Source organism: Scyliorhinus canicula, chromosome 10 (assembly GCF_902713615.1).
Source record: "Scyliorhinus canicula chromosome 10, sScyCan1.1, whole genome shotgun sequence".
In the NCBI taxonomy this organism is placed as follows: Eukaryota; Metazoa; Chordata; class Chondrichthyes; order Carcharhiniformes; family Scyliorhinidae; genus Scyliorhinus; species Scyliorhinus canicula.
In genome coordinates this window covers 80,815,556-80,837,071 of record NC_052155.1, presented here as the reverse complement: position 1 = coordinate 80,837,071, position 21,516 = coordinate 80,815,556, and the positions used below count along the sequence as shown (strand labels likewise).

At 44.7% G+C, this 21,516-nt stretch overlaps 1 protein-coding gene across 3 annotated transcripts in view; it reads left to right on the top strand.

The window, feature by feature from the left end:
• adcy8 (adenylate cyclase 8 (brain)) overlaps positions 1-21,516 on the top strand; it is a 137,516-nt gene that overhangs the window by 72,483 nt on the left and 43,517 nt on the right. For 2 of the 3 annotated variants that reach the window (XM_038809229.1, XM_038809231.1), the window contains exons 8-11: positions 1,575-1,772; positions 2,281-2,381; positions 13,961-14,162; positions 15,606-15,695. In XM_038809229.1, coding sequence (XP_038665157.1) covers positions 1,575-1,772; positions 2,281-2,381; positions 13,961-14,162; positions 15,606-15,695 — 591 coding nt within the window. The remainder of the gene's footprint in view (positions 1-1,574; positions 1,773-2,280; positions 2,382-13,960; positions 14,163-15,605; positions 15,696-21,516) is intronic. The other variant, XM_038809230.1, reaches the window with a different exon arrangement.

The window sequence follows — 21,516 nt, the reverse complement described above, 5'->3', positions numbered from 1 at the left end:
TCTACAAACCTATGAAAAGGGATATTGCAGCATCAATCTTTAGTGTATGTTTCACAGATTAGTTTGAAGACATTGACTGAGTTTGTAAAGTGCACGTTTGCTAAGCATTGTAACATGCTTAAAGGTCATTTGACAAGGTTTTCTACTAGTTAATTTAAACGGCTGGTGTGTCCATTTTATCCTCAGCCATGAAATAAACAAAACTTCTATCTAAAGCAGGCTAAATTGTTAATAGCTTTAGTTACATCTGTTTTCCCTGATGCTCCATTGAGATCATGACTATTGGCTGTATATTCCCAAAGCTTTTTTTTAAATAAATTTAGATTACCCAATTATTTTTTCCAATTAAGGGGCAATTTAGCGTGTCCAATCCACCTACTCTGCACATTTTTGGGTTGTGGGGGCGAAACCCACGCAGACACGGGGAGAATGTGCAAACTCCACATGGACTATTCCCAAAGCTTTAACTCCTTGTTGGTAAAAATATGGCGTAGTAACCATTTAGATTTATTCAAAGTAAAAAATTTAAGCCACTTTTCTTCACCACTCAAAAAGCAAAGTTAATATTGACTGAAAAATTGGGTAGTTAATTAAGATATTAAAGTTTGATATTAAAGTACCTTTAAGAATCAAGATAGGGATGGGGAGGGGGGAGAAGTGTGCTTCACATTGTTTGATCGGAGGGCCAGACATTAATTTCCCTTTCTAATCTGGAATTGTGAATGTACTCTCTGTCAGCTTTACCATCCTTTTTGCAAATAATGCAAAGCAATGTGAAAGAAATCAAACCAGAGAGTACAAAATGACTTAAGTACGGAAAAGAGAATGGAAGGCGGTGTCAAATGGAGGTCCATTATGTACTTTCACCAAAGATCAATTTCACCCTCTATAAATATATTGAGCAACATAGCTGCAAATAGTTAATGACCACTGTTACAATATTCTAGTGTTTCAGTCACTGCCTTCTTCGGTTAGTAAGCTGCAGGAAAAACATTGAATCCATATGACTGATTGATATATATGTAATTTTCATCAAATCAAACTATAATTTAAACCAAATGTATAAAGGTCCTTCGTTTCAACTTATTTTTACTTTTTCAGTAAGACTATATAAACCCCTGCCACCCACCTCATCCCCGAACTTTGGCCTTTTAACCGTTAATGCTTTTGAGTTCTGAGAGACTATTCACCATTTCAAAGCAACATAATGTATTCATTCGGCCATTAAAGTTTGGCATAAATGATGTCTGTAAATTTGGATAATAAATATTTGAAAATAAAATTAGTGGCATTGAATTCTTGCAGTAGCTCGGAAATATTAACGTCACCCACTAAAGGCAGCTTTGACAAAATTGTATGTTGTTTCTGTGATTTGGAGGATAAATTGCAGACAATGGTTAATCCAAAAATGTTAAGGATGCAATACCTGTAGAACAGGGAGCTGGTAGTGAAAATAAATTCTTGTTTTAGTAACAGATCATCGCCACCTTGTCACATGTCCTTTAACTATTCACTCTAATGCAATTGAACAGAGGTCTAGCGGGGTTTATTCTGTTTGCATGTGCTTTCCCTAGACTCTGGCTGCCCTAACAAGAAATTCAATAAATCTGCTTCCAAACCACCTTGCACAAGCTTTGCATGTCCAGTCTGGGCCTGAGGAAATTAACAAGCGAATAGAACATATCATCGACTTAAGGAGTGGGGATAAATTAAGAAGAGAGCATATCAAGCCTTTCTCACTGATGTTTAAAGACTCCAGCCTGGAGGAAAAGGTAGCTAGCCCACAAATACACATTTTGGCAGCCTTAGCAAAGAGGATACATTAAGTGGAAGCAAAGATGTAAAGCTAAAGCTTTAAGGGAAAAAGATTCCATCACAAAATTTAAAATTTGAAAAGTTAACATTTCTATTATTGCATACCTTTCACACTAGTTTTAAAGTGGTTAATAAAATGAATAGAGACATGATTAAAACTGTGAAAGAAAAGATAGTTACAAGAGAAAGGTAATTTTAATATGTTAATCAAGACTGGTTATTTTAATAGTTCTTCGATTGGATTTGGTTACTTATCAGATAATTTTTAAAATTCTCTGTAAAATACCCTGACAATATCAATAGAAATTTAGTATTGTTCTTTGTTAAATTGACGCAGCCCATCCTTCCGGTTGGATATAATCTTGCTAATTTCCCAGAACCCCCATAGAGACAGATAAATCACTGCAAAGCACTGTGGAAGCTGCAACACATAGTCTGTTAATGTCTTGTGCTTCTTTCTTCCAGTATTCACAGATGCGAGATGAAGTTTTCAAGTCAAATCTGGTGTGTGCTTTTATTGTTCTTATATTTATCACAGCAATACAAAGTTTACTTCCTACATCAAGGTAAATATACCTTGCTATCCCCTCTTGAATCATGAATTGTGTGTTTTCTTCCTGCTTGGTATGGTGTAAAATGAAACTTTTTATTTTAGATTTCATAGCTTTTGGCAAGTAGCATTGTTATTCATTGTTAGTCAGTAGCCAAAATATATTTGACATTTTTTTCAAGCCAAATCTTGTATATTGATAAGCGGCGCGATTTAACGGAGGAAAAAACGAGTCCTGTTGTGGGCGCGTTTAGCGAGGTGTCCTGCAGCGCCGAGAATGACCACGATATTAAACGAGTCTCTGGTCTTTTTTCGGGCCTCTGCGAGGACAGCCCCGCCAAGGCCTCACTTAACTTAATTTCCTGTACTGAGGAGCTCAGCTAGCCATTGCACCCAACCTCATAAGGGCAGAACATCCCCAGGACCGATCCCTGGCATGGGCAAGGTGCCAGTGGGGCACCTTGGCTCTGGCACTGCCCCGTCAGCCTGGCAGTACCACCAGAGCACCCTGGTAGTGCCAGAGTGATATCTAGATGACGCTGCCAGGGTGCCCAGATGACACTTCCAGGATGCCAGGCTGGCAGTGCCAAGGTAGCATCAGCAGTGCCAAGATACCACCCTGCCCAGTGTCTGACCACCCAGGGGCCTCCGATCGCCTGGGTACCCCCCCCCCGATCCGATCCGATCACCTGGGTACCCCCCCTCCCCCCCCCCAGTGCCATTCCACCTGGTCCATGTTTGTGGAGACCGGTGCGAAACGGTGCCCTGCCAGGGTCTCCAAGATGAGGGTATTTGATCCCAGGTGTCGGGTAGATCCGGCGTAGACATATTCAAGTGAGGCAAACTACTCAATTGAATATGCAAATCTTGATCCCACCCTTTGTGGGCTGGATCCAAATTGCTACGCCTCGCAAGGGTGTAACGAGTCGGGTAAATCTCACGAAAGGAGGATAGATATCAAAAAAAGGGACAATTACAAAGTGAAGAACAAAAAAAATCCTGATACATAAGAAAGAAATTAGAGTGAAGCAATCTATTATCAATATGATAACTAGTGTAGACAAGAGAGGCGGTGGCGTGGTGGTATTGTTGCTGGACTATTAATCCAGAGTACTCTAGGGTCTCAGGTTCAAATCCCACCACTGCAGATGGTAAAATTTGAATTCAATAAAAATCTGGAATTAAAAGTCTAATGATCAATGATGACCATTGTCGCAAAAACCCATTTGGTTCACTGATGCCCTTTAGGGAAGAAAATCTGCCATCCTTACCCAATCTGGCCGATATGTGATTCCAGACCCATGGCAATTGCCCCTCAAGATGCTATGGGCGATCACCAGCAGCAGACTTGTATTACATAACATGTAACACTCTCACACCTGGGGCGAAGTTCTCCGACCCCCAGCAGGGTCGGAGAATCGCCCGGGCCCGCCGAAAATCCCGCCCCCGCCATGTCCAGAATTCTCCCACCCGCAAAAAGTCGGGGCCCACTGATCGGCGGGCGGGCCAGTGCCGTGGGGGCACTCTTTTTCTTCCGCCGCCGCCACGGCCTCCACCATGGCAGAGGCGGAAGAGAATCCCCCAGCGCTCATGCACCGGTGGTGATGTCAGTGATGTCAGCGGCAACGCATGCGCGAACCGGCGAAGGCCTTTCGGCGGGCGGCGGGCGTCAAAAGCCGTTGTTGCCGGTTTTGGTGCCAGTCGGTGTGGTGCCAACTGCTCCGGTGCGGGCCTAGCCCCTCAATGTGAGGGCTTGGCCCCTAAAGATGCGGAGAATGGGGCATCAGTCTAGTAAAACTGACAAAACAATTCTCTTCCAAAGCATTGAGACAACAAAAAACAAAACTGCAATTCTGATCAGGTCTGTAAGCATGAATTTGTGCAAACCAGCAATACAGTGCACATTATTCTAGTTTACATGTGTGTAAAAAATATATAATGAAATGCCTGTTTAAATAATAATATGACATAAATATACCATGGGCAAAGCACGAGGTAAAACCAGGGTTAAACACCCCTTATCCTTGATACAATGTGGTATGGCTATAGAACCAACAGATCATTGCAGAGCTCAGTAGCTCTACCATATCCAGTCAAGAATACTTGTGGAGAACTCATTAAATAACAAGAGGAGAAGGCTTCATGTTCACCTCCTTTCGTGAAGCCCAACATGTGAGTGTTAAAGCCCAAGCTAAAGTCTTTACAAGTATGTTCAGTCAATTTGTCCAGTGAACAATCCAATTCAATTTTCTCTTGAGGTCCTGTCCATCAGAGGTGCTAGTGTTCTGTCAATTTGGTCTATTCCATGTGACAGTAAAAAGCAACTGCATTGGCCATAGCGCAGGCTATGATTCCCAATAACATTCCAATGGTGCCGCCGAGGAGCTGTGCTCGGCTAGCTAGTCCCCAAATTAATCTGTTACAGTTGTGCTGTGACACTGGTGGCTGCTAATGTCTAGATCTCATCCCAGCCTAATCCAGATGTTAATGCAAGAGCTGAATACCGTGAGAGAGATGCCCTCAACAGGAAAAAACATTCAACCATGTGAAGAACCATAGTGCCCAAAGGAACTGAGTTCAAAGGGAAAATGCTTCCGCTTCTGGATTCACATATTTCATAAAGTCATAATTCTCCTGAAGTAATCATCATAGCTCCTGATAAATACTGCAGGAGTACCTCGGGAAGCATCCTCAACCCTGACCAACATTTGGATTGATCACCGATTCCACAGTTTTCAGTTGCATTCATAATTCCTCCAATAATTCAGCATTGCTTTCCAACCTAGAATGGGCCTTGAGTAGCATTCAGCCATGGGCTGACATGGCAGGCAGCATTCACATCACAGTGCCCATCTTCTCAAGCAGGAGAGAGCCCAACCACCTCCCTCTGACCTTCAATCATGCTATCATTGACAACGACCATTGATCTACATGTTCACTGTCACCATTAACCAGAATCATAATGCATCAGTTATATCATCACTGACTGGAATTCCTCAGTCCCGCTTGCAGCAGTAAGCTTGGCAGGTGTAGGAACTTAATTTAGCAGGTGGCCAAAAATCAGTTTCCCGACAGCTGGATGAATTTTTCACAATTAAGCTCGGAACCTTAAAGGCACAAGCAATGTCAGCATTAGCAGGACATTCATGCTTATTAAAAGACCAGTTCACCAAAATTAAGTGCTCACTCCAAATTAAGTTCTTCGCTCGCGCAAAATTTGTACGTTTCAACTTACAACTGCATATCGGGCAGCACAGTGGTTAGCACAGTTGCTTCACAGCTCCAGGTGCAATTCCTGGCTTGGGTCACTATGTGTGTGGAGTCTGTACGTTCTCCCTGTGTCTGCGTGGGTTTCCTCCCACAGTCCAGAGATGTGCAGGTTAGGTGGATTGGCCTTGCTAAATTGCTCTTAGTGTTCAAAAAGGCTAAGTGAGGTAACTGGGTTACGGGAATAGGGTGGAGACGTGACTTGGGTGCTCTTTCCAAGAGCCGGTGCAGACTCGATGGGCCGAATGGCCTCCTTCTGCACTGTAAATTCTATGATAAAAGGCGTGCACTTGGCGAGGTCGACTTCTGGACTTTGGAGTGAGTTAAAGTCGCCATAGGCTCCAAGGACCTGAGACTGCTCTCTCTTTTGTGAGTGAGCTGACTGGTGGTGATTTAACCTGAAGGTCACCACATCTCAGGCGAGGGAAAGTTTGAGGAGGTGGTGCCAACATGGCTAACCTCAGCCAGGAATTGAACCCGCGCTGTTGCCGTCACTCCGCAACATGAACTAGCCATCCAGCCAACTAATCTAACCAACCCCCTAAAGATTAGAGTGGAGGTTGGATAAGAGAAGCAGGGTAAGTGGGGATGGGTGGAGTGGAGGCTGGACAGGGGAGGCAAAATCAGTGGGAAAGGGTGGAGAGTATCTGGGGAATGAAATCAGACTATCCAGGAATGTTTTGGAGAGTGTTCAGAGAAGGAAGCCAGACTGCCTGGGGCTTGTTAGAAGGTTAGGCATGTTACACATCCCGTTGTAAGGCAATGGATGGGCATTGAATGCCGTGGAGAGACGGGGTCGGTGATCTCAAGTGTTTGGTCCTAGAATACTGGGAGGCAGAGAGTGCAGTCACAGTCAGAGGTGCAAGTTGGATAAGGTAGGGTGGAAATGCTCGGGTCATGTGCAGGTAGTGGTAGATGGTCTCATAGGCAGGATCGTGGAACGACTAGGGTATAACTAGCCTTGAAAACTGGGGGAATCAGGGAGGGCATGGGCACGTCATCAGTTATGGGTTGGGGGAGTGAGCTGGAATCTCCCCATAGATAACAATAGGGTCTAAACTACAGGGGGGGGGAGTTTGAAGAGTTACAGAAGGGAGAGAAATGACAATGCAATAATTGTGTAAGTGGGATGGGGGGATCTTGGTGGGAGGCTAGAAGTTTCTTGGGAGAAGTCTTTTTATAGGGAGGAGTTAATACTTAATGGAAAACCAGGTTCAGATTAGTTCACCTCTCGAGGTTCCATGGCCCAATAAACCGGCATTGCTCCATGAGTAATGGATCACATTCCTTTGAGAACACCCCAAGGTGTGGAGCTGTCATAGACTGTGCTGCTGTCAGAGAGACGGTTCAAAGGGAAAGGTGGATGCCTGTGAGGGGCACAGGTGATGGACCGCAATAAGGTCCTGACTCTAAATCCCCTTCTTCCCAGGTAAATGGTCATGGTTGACAACAGCTTATATAGTAAATTTTTCTATGATGCCATGGCAATGATCTCTCTACAGAGTCTAGACGGTAGTTGAGGCAAGCTGGTTGTTGTCTGAGGGAGAGTTTGCATACATGGCTGTCATCACCCTGGTCAATGCACAATGGGTGTGATTCAGCCGAAGAATTTCCAAGTCGGGCATGTTTGGCAGGGTGTTTCTTGCTGGCTGCAGTGTTGAAATTGGCATGCTATTCAACGCCCTGTCCCTGACCACCAGCTGCTCCATGAAGAGCTAGGTTCACAAGGACTTGCAGCCAATCCCAGGCTGGTGGCATAGAGGGTCACAGCTGCCCTAAACGTCTTTGCCAGAGCTCCTTCCAGAGCTCCACTGGGAACCTGTGCGGCATCTACCAGTCAGTGACAAACAAGTGAGTCCAGGAGGTGACAGATGCCCTCTTCAAGAGAGAGAACCAATTTGTTCAATTCTGTTTGGATCCCAAAGTTGCAGGAATTGGGACAAAGAACAATACAGCACAGGAACAGGCCTGCGTCGACCATGGTACCTGCCTAAACTAAAACCGTCTGCACTTACAGAGTCCATATCCTTCCATTCCCACCCTCTTCATATTTTTGTCTCGATGCCCCTTAAATGCCACTATCATATCTCCTCCCATCACCTCCCCAGGCAGCGTGTTCCATATATTTAACACTCTCTGTGTAAAAATCATGCCTCGCACATCTGTTCTAAACTTTTTCCCACACACTTTAAACCTATGTCCCCTAGTACTTGACTCTCCTACCCGAGGAAAGAGCATCTGACTATCCACTCTGTCCATGCCACTCATAATCTTGTAGACCTCTATCAGGTCGCCTCTCAACCTCCGTCATTCCAGTGAGAACAGACCGAGTTTATCTGACCTCTCCTCATAGCTAATGTCCTCCATACCAGGCAACATCCTAGTAAACCACTTATGTACCCTCTCCAAAGCACCCACATCCTTCTGGTAGTGTGGCAACCAGAACAGTACATAATATTCCAAATGAGGCCTAACTAAGGTCTTTGCAGCTACAACATGACTTGCCAAATTTTATATTCAATGCCCCGACCGATGAAGGTCAGCATGCCGTATGCCTTCTTGATCACCTTTTCCACATGTGTTGCCACTTTCAGTGATCGGTGGACATGCGCGCCCAGTTCCCTCTGCCTGTCAATACTCGCAAGAGTTCTACCATTTACTGTGTAATTCCTACATGCATTGGACCTTCCAAAGTGCATTACCTCACACTTGTCCGGATTGAACTCCATCTGCCATTTCTCCGTCCAAGACTCCAGCCAGTTTATATCCTGCTGTATCCTCTGACAATCCTCTTCCCTATCCGCAACTCCACCAATTTTTGGAATTGAACCCGCACTGCTGGCATTGTTCCACATTGCAAGCCGGCTATTTAGCCCACTGTGCTAAATCTTGTTTGTGACACACATTAAAATTTACTCTCAAGTATCTTGATTTATGTCAACTGAAATAAGTTGCACCACTTAGCTTCAGCCCTGCTGGTGGTGTGATGCTTTCCATGTGCCAAACTGTGCTGATAAACAGACCCCTTGCACTAAATCTGCACATTAGAACCAGCACACTACTCTGCTCTCCTGCCACCTCTGGCATGTATGTAGAAATGATTTTTTGCCCATGCCCTCACAAAGCCTGAACGCATGGACAAATGGAAAGCAAACTGACCTCTTGTCTTGGCAAAGGTGCACTCACGTTACCCTCACACCTGCTCCCAATGAGTTGTGAACCTTGCAGTGGACTCTTTGAGGCAGAACCAGAAACCTGGGTGCACAGGGAACAACAACATTGGGAGACATCATGGCCCATGAGTAGCTCACCCATGCATCTGGATCACTGATGTTCTCATAACTGGTCCCCGGTCACTAAACACCTCAGTAATCCCATATCCCTTCACATCTTTATCATCCTGAAAATTATCAAAGTAACGTTGGAATCCACTCAAAGCTCGTACCTCAACTGTACTCTGGAGTGTGGAGGTCCAACCACTCACCGCCCTCCAATTGTATAGAGTCCTACAAATCTCAGTCCTATATTAAAATTAATTTAAAATACTGAAGATGCTGAGGATATGAAATAAAAATAGAAAGTGCTGGAAAACTCAATAGGTTTGGTAATATCTGTGGAGAGAAGTAGAATTAACATTTTGAATCCAATACATTAATTCAAAATGTTAACTCTGTTTCTCTCTCCGCAGAACTGCCAGACCTGCTGAGTTTATCCAGCACGTTCTGTTGTTATCCCAGTCCTAGATGGCCTTGGTATTGCTGAGAGACTGTGTTCTGTTATTCTGGACACCCGAGTCAAGTTAAACATCTTCCCTGTGACGTGTTATCTGTGTTGGTCTAACATCGACTGCAACTGGATGCAGTAAAACGAGAAACAGGCTTCCGACACAGGAGATGGTCCAACACTGTTTTATTGAACCTGTTGATTGCTGTACATAATCTGCTGTGGGTTGACACTCTATTAACCTAACTGATAACCTCCTACTGGCTTGACCAGGCTAGCTCTCTATCACATGGTGATGATGTTCATTGGCCTGTGCACTGTGACTATCTCCCTCGCCGTGTCCTGTGAGAGAAGGAGAGCCTTAATGCCCTGTGGGCTTTATAGTGGGATGTCCTGTCTGGTGATTGGTTGTTCTGTGTCATGTGTGTTCATTGGTTATCCTGTGTGTCAATCACTGCCTGTCTGAATCTCATGATATAGGAGTGGATATTATTTTACCCTGCATGGGCTCTGCAGATCTCTGTCAAACCTTTGATGCTTCACATGGAACACCTCTCAGTCCTATGCCTCACTTACACATTCTACTTGATCTCACCTCATGGGTTAGTTAATACCCTTGTCTTTTAATGAAGTTCGATGCACTGAAGTTGCAAACTTTTCTGTGTAGGTTCTGTTCCTACACTTGATAAGGAAACGTGCAGAGCAAACAATTTTAAATGTGAGGTGTCACAATGGCTGCAGTCAACTGCACACACATCTCTTTAGTCCAATACTCGATTCCTCTTGTATTCAAAGCCAGCTTTCCTGTTGTTCCTTTCTTTCAGCCTTCGCCTGCATGGTAGTGCAATTTTACATTTGAACAGGGACAGTCAGAATGATTGGATGCACACCTCATCATTTTCCTAACATCTAGAGATGTCCCTCATTTTCTATCCTTCATACCACAGTACAGAGCTTCTTTATTATAACCCTTACATTACATTTACAGTATTCCTTGCCACTCATATAACCCGTTTAACTCTCCTGTTTAACTTGCCTTGAGGATTCTTTACATCCACCCACATCGATGTAACAGCAGCAGGAGATGTACTAGCCTTGCTACACACTCTATGCAGACATTTCAGAGCTCATAACCTTATGAGGCCCAGCATGCAAGATGTAGACACAGGCCATAAACTCAGAAACTGATGGACAGTGCTTAAGCATCCACATGTTGGAATATTCAGTAATCACAATGCTGATAATGTGAGAGAAGTGACTCTTGGAGAACATTATCAGCATCTGCTGGGAGACCAGGTTCCAAGCCCTTAAATACCCACGACTACTGAAGCAAATAGAAGTAAGATGAGAATCAAGAAAACTTCCAAGGAGGGCATGCAAACATGTCTTTACAAGAGCGACAAGATTATAGACTGGTGCCACCTATGTGCTTTCAAAACTCCTTTATCTTTCTTTCTCTACTGCTATGCCCAGGTGCAGCCCCAACAACCACAGCTGAGGTGGAGGCAGCCTGCTGACTGCTATGCCCTATTCACTGTGATAACTTCGGATGGTGGCCCGAGACCTAGAGGGCTCCGGCCTGATAAAGGTCCCCTGTTCAGGTGCACCCTCCTCTGCCTCAACTGCTCGAAGCAATAGGGTCACTAGCAGAGGGGAGGTAAAGTGGCAGTGCACCCTTGGAGTTTTCTGGGACGAAGCCCCCAGGATTCTTGGTTGGTCCATCTCCTCCTCCTCATCGGTATGCGATGGCACCTCACTGACATGTTGAGGAGAAGGGGCACCTGGAGAGACTGTGTTCCTGGGCACCCTGCATGAATTTTTATCCCTGAGTTCCCCTTATATTGTTTGAATGCCAGTTGATATTGGAATAGTTAAAGTCTCCTACTCAAATTTCTGCCTATAAGATCAAGACGGCAATAATAGTAGCACGCACGTTTATCCATGTGTTTCCTGGTGCTCGCAGTGCCGAGAAGCACATGGCTATGCAACACAAGCCCCATTGAATAAGGTGCTCAATGGGGAATGCACAGCTGAGGCCGCTCATCGCCCCATTTTGTTCACTGAGGAGCTCCACTCGCAGGAAATCCCCAGTGCAGCATGAGATCGGAATGGCATTTAAAAATGAGGCCCCCAAAGTGATTCCCAACCACCGCCCAGCCCGAAAGCACTAAGAGGGGGTCCCATCCCTGTCCCGCACCACTCCCCCCGCCAAAGGCACCCCCGGCCCGATCGCGCAGGTGCACAAAATTCCAGCTTTGCACCTTGGCAGTGCCAACCTGGCAATGCCCCTGCCAGTACCACCTGGGCACCTTGGCTTTGATGGTTGAAACTGCAACAAGATTTGGGAAGCTCAGTACCAACAAAGAATAGTACAGCACAGGAACAGGCCCTTTGGCCCTCCAAGCCTGTGCCGATCATGATGCTGTATCTAAAAATAAAGCCTTATGCCCTTACTCGGTCTGTATCCCTCTATTTCCTCCCAATTCATTTACCATCCAGATGCCTCTGCAATGTTGCTAATGTGCATCCTTCCAATACATCCTCTGGCAGCGTGTTCCAGGCACCCACCACTCACAGCATGAAAAACGTACCCCGCACATCTCTCTTAAACTTTCTCCTTTCACCTTGAAGCTGTGCTCTCCTGTAATTGACACTTCAACCCTTGGAAAAAAGCCTCGGACTATCCACCCTGTCTATGCCTCTCATAATTTTGTAGACCTATTTTGTATACCATCCAAGATATAGAGGTTTTCTTGATTGGCACACCTGCTACAGGCCTCATTATCCACCGTCCTAAACCACTGGCTGTATTATGATGTATTTGAATGCTATATTAAGACCATAAGACATAGGAGCAGAATTACACCATTCAGCCCATTGTGTCTGCTCCGCCCTTCAATCATGGCTGATATGTTTCTCATCCCCATTCTCTTGCCTTCTCCCCATAACCCCAGATCCCCTTATTAATCAAGAACCTATCTATCTCTGTCTTAAAGACATTCAGTGATTTGACCTCCACAGCCTTTTGCGGCAAAGAGTTCCACAGATTCACCACCCTCTGGCTGAAGAAATTCCTCCTCATCTCTGTTTTAAAGAATCGTCCCTTCAGTCTGAGACTGTGGCCTTGGATTCCAGTTTTTCCTACTAGTAGAAACATCCTCTCCACGTCCACTCTATTTAGGCCTCACAGTATCCTGAAAGATTCAATGCCCCCCCCCCCCCCCTTCATATTAAAAGGATGATGCAAACACTATGAAGAGGACATAGAGTTTGCAAGACAATAATAACATTAAAATAAGCACACACCAAAGATTCATTAACACAAGCTAAATCTCAGGTCTCTGGAGAAACAGGATCAATAGCTGTGCAGTGGTTTTCATTTGAGTACACTTGTTCCCTTTCACATTATTCGTATTCTGCTAACTGGCAGCTTGTCAATTATCTTGAAACATTGGTGGACAATTACTTAAAAATAGTTCAAACATTTGGTGATAGCATTTGGTTCTGTACCAAGGAAAGGGAGCTGAGCACATTGTAAGATTCTGCACTAACAGTAAGATTCTGCACTAACAGTAAGATTCTGCACTAACAGTAAGATTCTGCACTAACAGTAAGATTCTGCACTAACAGTAAGATTCTGCACTAACAGTAAGAGGGCTACAAATGGGGTAAATTTTTATCTTCCATCAAATGGGTACAAATTTGACTGATCAGTTTGCCCACATGTTACAGAAACCATCTGATTTTCAAATTATTGATTCATTTAGTTGCTCAAATGTCCAGCTCATCCAATATTCAATGTAAACTAGCAACCTGAATGCACGGTCTGTTCAGTAGCCATTTGAGTATTGTGATTGTGTTGGTATTATTGAAAGATGAAAATGGGAGAGCCAATTTTAACTTTGGGTGGACATCAGGCAGGCTAGTGTCTTTGCCAAGAACCTGAAGCCATCCTGTGGTTAGACCTCATTTGAATATGCATGGTGTGTTGCAAGCACTGAACTAGTGCTCAAAGGTAACTCAATAACTTGGGTAGGGATAGATTGTGATTCCAACATAGAGTTGAGGCTGAAGGAATAGCTTAAAGTGTGTGTGTGTGGGGGGGGGGGGGGGGGGGGGGGTTCTGGAACATCAGCATTATATGGTATCTGGAATTACAAGTTACAAGTATATTCTTGCCTTAAACAGGCAAGAATCTAGGATCACCTACGCGAAGCCCACAAACAAAATAACAATAGTATCAACCTCCTGGGTTTTGGACTCTAGTAGCCTTTACCACCTGGTGAGGATGTGAAAACTGGCCCCAGTATTTCACTTTCTTTCCACCAGTGAAAAACCCGTGTCGTGCAGGGGATTGCCATTATATTCGTTATTGTTGATTATTTGTTGGTGGGTGTAAATTTGATGAAAATGTGAAAAGGAGGAGAATATAAATATATATTTTTTTAAACCCATGTAGTGAAAATTCAGCCTTTCCTGTTTCAGTGTCTGACCAGACAAGTACACTTCAAATAGCTTTGATTCTTATGTTTTTTTCAAATGCAATGTTACATCGAGTGACTGTATACGGTTAAGCAAAATCACCTTCCTATGTTTTCTCTTTAGAACAGTGCCAATGGTGATCCAATTTACCATTCTGATCATGTTGCATGCTGCACTGGTACTATTCACTACTGCAGAGGATTATAAATGCCTGCCTTTAGTGCTTCGGAAGACATGCTGCTGGATCAACGAAACGCATTTCGCAAGGAATGTCATCATATTTGCCTCCATTATGATAAACTTTCTTGGTGCTATAATAAATATAGTACGTATTTAGTTGTTATTATGCTGTTTTTGTTGAGGTATGTCTAAAGTGACTTTAATACAGGATTAAGATGAAGGCTATTGGGCATATCTTTCTAAGTATTGAAAGTCCGATTGAACATACTGCAATCTAGTTCCCAAACTTCATAGAAATACAGGTCCAATGATTTCCTAATTATATACGTTAACACTCAAAAAACTAAAACACATGCTTATAAAGGCAGAAAAATTCAAGCTTACCATCAAAATTTCAGAAGAACATTAAGCTATTCGTCACAAACAACAAAATAAGACTTAAAACCAACTCTTTCATTAGTAAATATACCAGTATTCCTACTAATTAATTCCAACTATAAATAATAATAAACTTTGAGGTTAAACTTGTAGACTCCATGAGACTTTCATGAGAAAATATCTCAAACATAACATCGTCAAGGCCATATCCTCTGCTGGGAGACAAGATAAAAAGATGAGAATGAAAACCTGAGGAGAATTTAGGGAAAAAAATAATCTGAGAAATTCCTCTCTGACCACCAAGGTGACGAAGCAGCTCTCCAGGACATTGTAGTAACTAATATTGTTAATGACTTCTCACCTCACTTATCTTCTACAGCTCAGAATATTTTCCACATGTATCCAGAATCTTTTTGAAGATCTGTAGCAATCCACACCCACCGCAGATAGTGGCAACTTATTCTGGAAATCAAGAAAAAGCACTTACCGGCAACTAACCTACACTGTATTCTTATGACCCCTAATTTTCTCTTCCCTACGTAGCTCAAACAACATAACAATCTGAACAGTATATTCCCGTCATCGTTTTAAAGAGCTGTTATTGCCCCTCATTGTCCATACTTTTCCAATTACAAAATGCTCCGGTTCCTTGAGCCTATCCTGCTACCAAAGACTAGTAAGATTAGGGATGGGAATTTCCTCAGAATGGCTCTTCCTCCACTGTTGTAACTCTGTTAGAAATGGGATGTAAACTCTATGTAAACAGGTTTTAAGTTAAAGTTCCAGCAAAATTCACAGTTGCATAGATGGAGCCGTTAGAGAAAAGACCGGCCCCATCATTCTATATTGTTAACTACACCCTCCGATTGTTTATTTGGAAAATTTCATACCATGTATTCCAAATTCTTCCATTTGGTCATTATTATGTGGAAATTAAAAAGTAAATGTTTGTAATGAAGTGTGCTGCTTTAGATATTCAGTAGGCATTACTTTTATCCATACAGTTAGCAGATAATCACTGAATAATGCCTATTTGAGAGGTTAAAATGCACACCTGTAATTTAGTGGACTGCTATTTAAAGGTGTGTTTTGACTGCTGTATATCTTCCCTAAATATTTAGATCAGATCCATTTTAAAATTACTAGATGTAGGAGTTGTGAATTTAACTATTAAATATATCCGACCTAACACTTTGAGCTTCTTTTTCAGTTTTGGTGTGATTCAGATAAATCGACAACTGTAATGAATCAGACCTTCAACTCCACTGCGGTGTTTACAGATATATGCTTCTATCCAGAGGTATTTAAAAACTCTGTTTTCAGCATGTGTGTCTTTATTTAAGTATGATGGATATATTTTTGATAAATATCGGCAGTCTGACTAAATATAGTATAAATGAAATTGCACATGCACCATTTGAACCCACTGATACCGTGATCATATGAATGGTCAAAATCTTTTTCATGAGGATTGAAAATAGTCTTCTATTCTGACCTTTTGGCTTGAATTAACTCCACATAGACCTTTTTGGATGACTTTTTGCTTTCATCAAAATGAAAACTAGGAGATGGAACACTTGTTTGCCAATTTTGCCTTCAAAACATCCATATTAACAATAATAATAACTTGTATTTACATTGTCACTTTTATGTTGAAAAACATGCCAAGGTACCCACAGAAGTGTAATCATATAAAATGGATACAGAACCACAGGAGATATTAATTGTGGTGACTGAGCTTTATCTAAGAGGTGGATATAAAGAAGTATCTTAAAGGAGGAGAGAGTGCTAGAGAGATGTAAAGGTTTAGGGAGGGAACTCCAGAACATCATAGGGCTGAAGGCATGGCCATCTTTATAAATGAAAGTAAATTACTGTGGATGCTGGAAAATCTCGGCAGGCCTGGCAGCATCTGTAGGGAGAGAAAAGAGCTAATGAGTTGAACCAAATGACCTTTGTCAAAGGCCGAGGCAATGATCCCTGTATGCGAGCTGGTCATTCCATCACACAGTCCCATCGGATCCCTGGGGTTACGGTGGTGGTATGGTCAGGGCGGGGGGGAGCCGAGGCCACCCAAAATGTCCGCCCATTTCCCCACTTCCTGCACCCTCTCTCTGGCCAGCCCAGGCGTGTTCGCCCCTCGCACCTATCTGGCAAGTACTTTGTAGTAACACTGTGAACAGATGTTTAATGTGCACAAATATTTACAGATCTGTGCCCTAGCCCCAACAGCTAAATTGGGCCCTGCACCCGTGCCGACTTAATTGGTGTCTAACCTTCTGGCCTTACGGGCCCTAAAGCTACATCTGAGTGGATCCCCAGAATGTACAGCAGGAGTGGAGGCGACCTGCTGTGATTCCCGCCCAGCGACCTGGGTCCCTGTTAGCGGCTGTCTTCTGGGGCGGGCCGGGCCTGGATGGGCCCGGCTGCTGCTCGGGTGTCCTAGTTGGCGTGGTGCTGCCCTGTTCTGCCCGCTGCCCATCAAATGCGCCAGGGACAGAAGGGGGGAGCCCGAGGTACTGCGGTGTTCCGGCACCTGCGCTGCGGGAGTCACCGGCATCGACCCCATCACCTCCTCCTCCCTCAGGTTGCCCAGTGGCCCTCGGGCTTCCTCATAGGATGGGGGTGCGAGCGGAACAATCCCCTGAGGCTCCTCCACCACCTGCTGATGTCAGTCCTGGGGGCATTGTGTGTGGGAAGCTTCTCACATATGGTTCGCAAGGGCCATGGCAAAGATTGATGCCTCCCTACACATAGACACAGGCAGGTTTGTCCACTTGAATACATAGGGTGTGCACAGGCATTAAACCGAACAGACACAATGAAAATACAGCTTCCCTCCTTAAAGTGCAACTGGTCATATATTAACTATTGCACATTAACGATCAGCAATGATAGTACACCATAGTGAGATCAATACTACTTTATTTACATTTCCTGCCAGTGCATCTAGGTTCTCCCCTGTCATCTGTAGCAGGGGTGGAAGCAGCCAGCTCACTGATCTACCCTGTTGTCTTTGATAACTATTGTGGGCATCGTCTGGAGTTTTGAGGTCTGGAGGTTCCCAGCTTACTTTGGATCTCCTGCTCTGGGGCAAGTGCACCCTCTGCAGCCCCAGAGGCCAGTGCTGATGGGGTCGCAGGATGCGGGCCCCAGGAGTGTCTGCCCAATGCACCTCCTCTCTTCAGGTGCCTGAGGGTCCCTCTCTAACCCCTTGAAGGAAAGAGGTGCCTGAAAGGAGGTTGAGGTGCCCCCTCACTTAGCCACTGCAAAACCTCGCTCATGACCATGGTGATGGAGTGCAGACCTGCGCACACCACTGGCAGGAACTGGGCATTCTGCTGGACCAGGTTCTCCACGTCATCCACAATCCCTTCCACGCATATGCCGGCACCACTTCATCAGCCAGCTGCGGATGGACTCCTCCGACTCTTGTGCCACTCAGTCGATGGCTCGAACACCTCTGTCTGATGTTCCCCGCCTCTCCCTGCCTCTTCAGCATCTTGTCTAGGACTACTCGAGAGGCTTTTCATCTGACTCTGACATAGCAGATGCCTCTTCCCTCACAGTCCTCTGAGTGTTGGTGACTTTGGCTGACCCTGCCCTCTCCTGTGGCAGACACTGTCAGTGAGGTGACCACCAGAGTGTAAGACTCTGCCTCAACTGGATCTACTACTCACCAAAGTGTGTCTCTGGGCTGGTGGAGGGTGTTGTGAAGGCTCTACTGGGGCAAGGTCTCCTTCCCCTCATCCTTCTTGCTCCTCTGCAACCTGGAGCTGATGCTGGATTCGGATTTGGGTTCAGGACTCACCTCTTCCTGCTTGCACCTGTAATTGAAAAGAGAGAATGAGTGACTGCATGGGCTGTCTTCAACATGGCACAGAGCATGGCCCTTAGGTTCCTATGTCAAGACAGTAAACTTGGTTCTTTACCAGATGGAGGCTGGATGCCAACTCCGCTGTCTGCACATGAAAGGTCCTGTAACTCCCCTGCCAGCTCAGCAGCCCACTCTTGAAGTGATATGTGGTGCTGGAGCCATGCCAACTCCCGTCTCTCTCTCTCTCACGTTTGTGTGTTAACTTGCTCTGCACAAGGAGAGGAGATTTGAGAGTAATTAGGAAGGAAGGTTGCATTTGCATGATGCCAGACTTCACCAACAAGCTACTGGCTACCATGTGGCCTGTGAAGGATGCACTGCAGATAGAAGGATAAGGCCGATGGACAAATAAACGTCAAATCATTTTCAGCCCTCTATGCCAACTCTCTCTCTCTCCACCCCCCCCCCCCCCCCCCCCCCCCCCAACTCACACACACACACATGCAATATGAGCTCTCTGTGTGGCACAGTCAAAGACTTGCAGTCACCTCTCTACGTGCAGTTGCATGGACTGGAGTGGGGCTATGAGGCATCACTGTATCAGAGTGAGATGCACTTTTATGCATGGGTAATACAGACGGTGGCCTTACCACTGAGGGCCACGCCCCAGTTCCCATTCGATGAGGTGACTATGCGGAGTAGTGGGTCTACTTATCCTGGTGACCCAGATTAAGTAATTTATTATTTTCTTGTGAAAGCAATTGGCATTCACTACCCTGGCGACTGCCACCCATGCAGGATTGGTGAGTTGGATGAGCCTCATCCTCCCGTCTCACAGGTAGAGGATGTCCATCCTCTCCTCCACAGCATGCAACAGTACTTCCAGTGAAGCATCGCTGAATCTGGGTGTCGGTGTTCCTTGGGTTCTACGTTCTACGTCCTGGTCCGTAGTTAAGAGCGCAGTAAAGCTGTATCTGTAATTAGGCAGCCGGAAATGACAGCGGGCATGTAGCTTCCTGCCCGCCCGCTGCGAACAACGTAGGTAAACCCCCGGCCACATAATTAATTAGCTCAACATCGCACAATTTGGTGCAATTTCCCCCTGGCTCCGCAGCAGACAACACTATTGCTTCCTGCTTCCGCCATGGGACTTGGTCCAGCCAATGTGATTCAGACTTAAATCCAATAGCAACTCCATTGAGAGTACAGCAATGTAATGCAAATCAGACCATTATAGTTGGCCGAATCAAACTTTCAATACTATGTCATTGAAATGATCATTGTTTAAATGATTATCCTTTGCATCCAGGAGGGGTAAATTATCGCACTAAGGGTACTTTGATTACCCCCACCTATTCTAAGTATAGATTCTAAATGTAGTAGGCAGTGTGCTTCAGAGCTGGTTGAGGGTCAGATGATATGGCACACCATGACATCAATGTTTGAGTTGTTCAGTAAAATCAGCCAGCCTAGCAGATGTATCCCTCTGTAGGGTGGCATGGTAGCACAGTGGTTAGCATTGTTGCTTCACAGTACCAGGGACCCGGGTTCGATTCCCGGCTTGCGTCACTGTCTGTGAGGAGTCTGCACGTTCTCCCTTTGTCTGCGTGGGTTTCCTCCGGGTGCTCCGGTTTCCTCCCACAAGTCCCGAAAAACATGCTTGTTAGGTGAATTGGACATTCTGAATTCTCCCTCCGTGTGCCAGAACAGGCGCCGGAGTGTGGCGACTGGGGGATTTTCGCAGTAACTTCATTGCAATGTTAATGTAAGCCTACTTGTGGTACTAATAAAGATTATTATCATTAAACTTCAAATCATTTTCTTCTCATGAATAGATTATTTAACGTTAGGTAAACCTGGAAATTACACGCCAGTCAAAGCATGGACATCAAATTCTTCTCTCCTGTATTTTAATGAGGCATTAATTATTTAAAATAAATTGGTGAATCCCTCCATTGAAATACTGGACCGAGGAATTTGATGTAAGTGTGTTAAGTGAGCAAACCATCTCATGTCCAGTCCTTTCCAGATTGTAATATTCCAAACCAATGAAACTGATCCAATGCGATTGAATAATGAATCAATGCAATGATCGCTGAATATTGCATTTGATCATTGCACAAATACTGAGTTTTCCTTACAAAATTAGGAGCTCTTTCTATCTTCAGATGTTGAAAAAATTACACCTAAAATAAACTGAGGAACTGTAGAGAGTCATAACAAAAACATATTGCATTAAAATAAAAAGATTGTATTTATATAGCACTTTATTGTGCCCTCAGAACATCTCAAAGCACTTTGCAACCAATCTAAAAATGTATTTTAATGCAGTTCACTCATGTGGTGATGCAGGTTTTATATAGAGGTCACTGCTGCAGCAACTCCTGAGGTAGTGAAATGAATCCATTTGCCACAGACCTGTGTGGGTAGTTTATTCAGACCCGAGTGCATCATGTCACAAATGACAACAATACAACTCAAGTTCTTTGGTTAATAAAAGATTCAGAAAGCAGTATTACTTCAATGCTAATTTATTAATGGGTAACTTTAGCAGTAAACCTGTGCCTTACCTTGGCACAGCATGTTGGTTTTCCAATGCAACACTTCCATCGAAATCCTCATTCTTACAAAATATGTTTATAAATCTATTCACTTTGCAGATGTTTCCCCTGATCCAAGTGGAACCTGTTGCAGCTAAGAAGCATTTCACCCTTTGCCTGTGTTGAAGTTTCACATGGAATAAATGTGGGGCGGGGTTCTCCGCTTGCCGACGCTGATTTTGTAATCGGCGATCGGGTGGAGAATCCCTTTTTCCGAAAAATCGTGGGCGGCGCACCATCCAAAACAGCATCATCGAGGAGTACGCTGCACACTGTTGGGACGGCCTCAGCACATTACCTGAAGGCCCTCCCCCGATACTCCACCCCCGATGGGCCGAGTTCCCGACCGAGCGGCACGTGTGCTCTCAGCGGTTGGGAACCCGGTGTGGCGGCTGTATTTGGAAGGTCGGGTCCATAGTGACAACAGAAGCGGTAGCTGCTGCCCGTAAAGTACAAGGGCAAGGCCTAGAATTGCTGAGGGACCCGGACCTAGACTGCAGATTAGTGAGGGTGGGATAAGGGTCGTACCATCAGGTTTTGCTGGCTGGGATATCAATGCATCGGAAGGAAAGGCAGGGAGTGGCTCTCAGCCTAGCACCCTTTTCCCAATGTTATTCCCACTGAATACCTTTCAATGAGGGACCCCTTCTGAGTTAGCTTTATAGGCTTTCCTCCTGGCAACTTGCCCACTTGTCGCTGGTTGA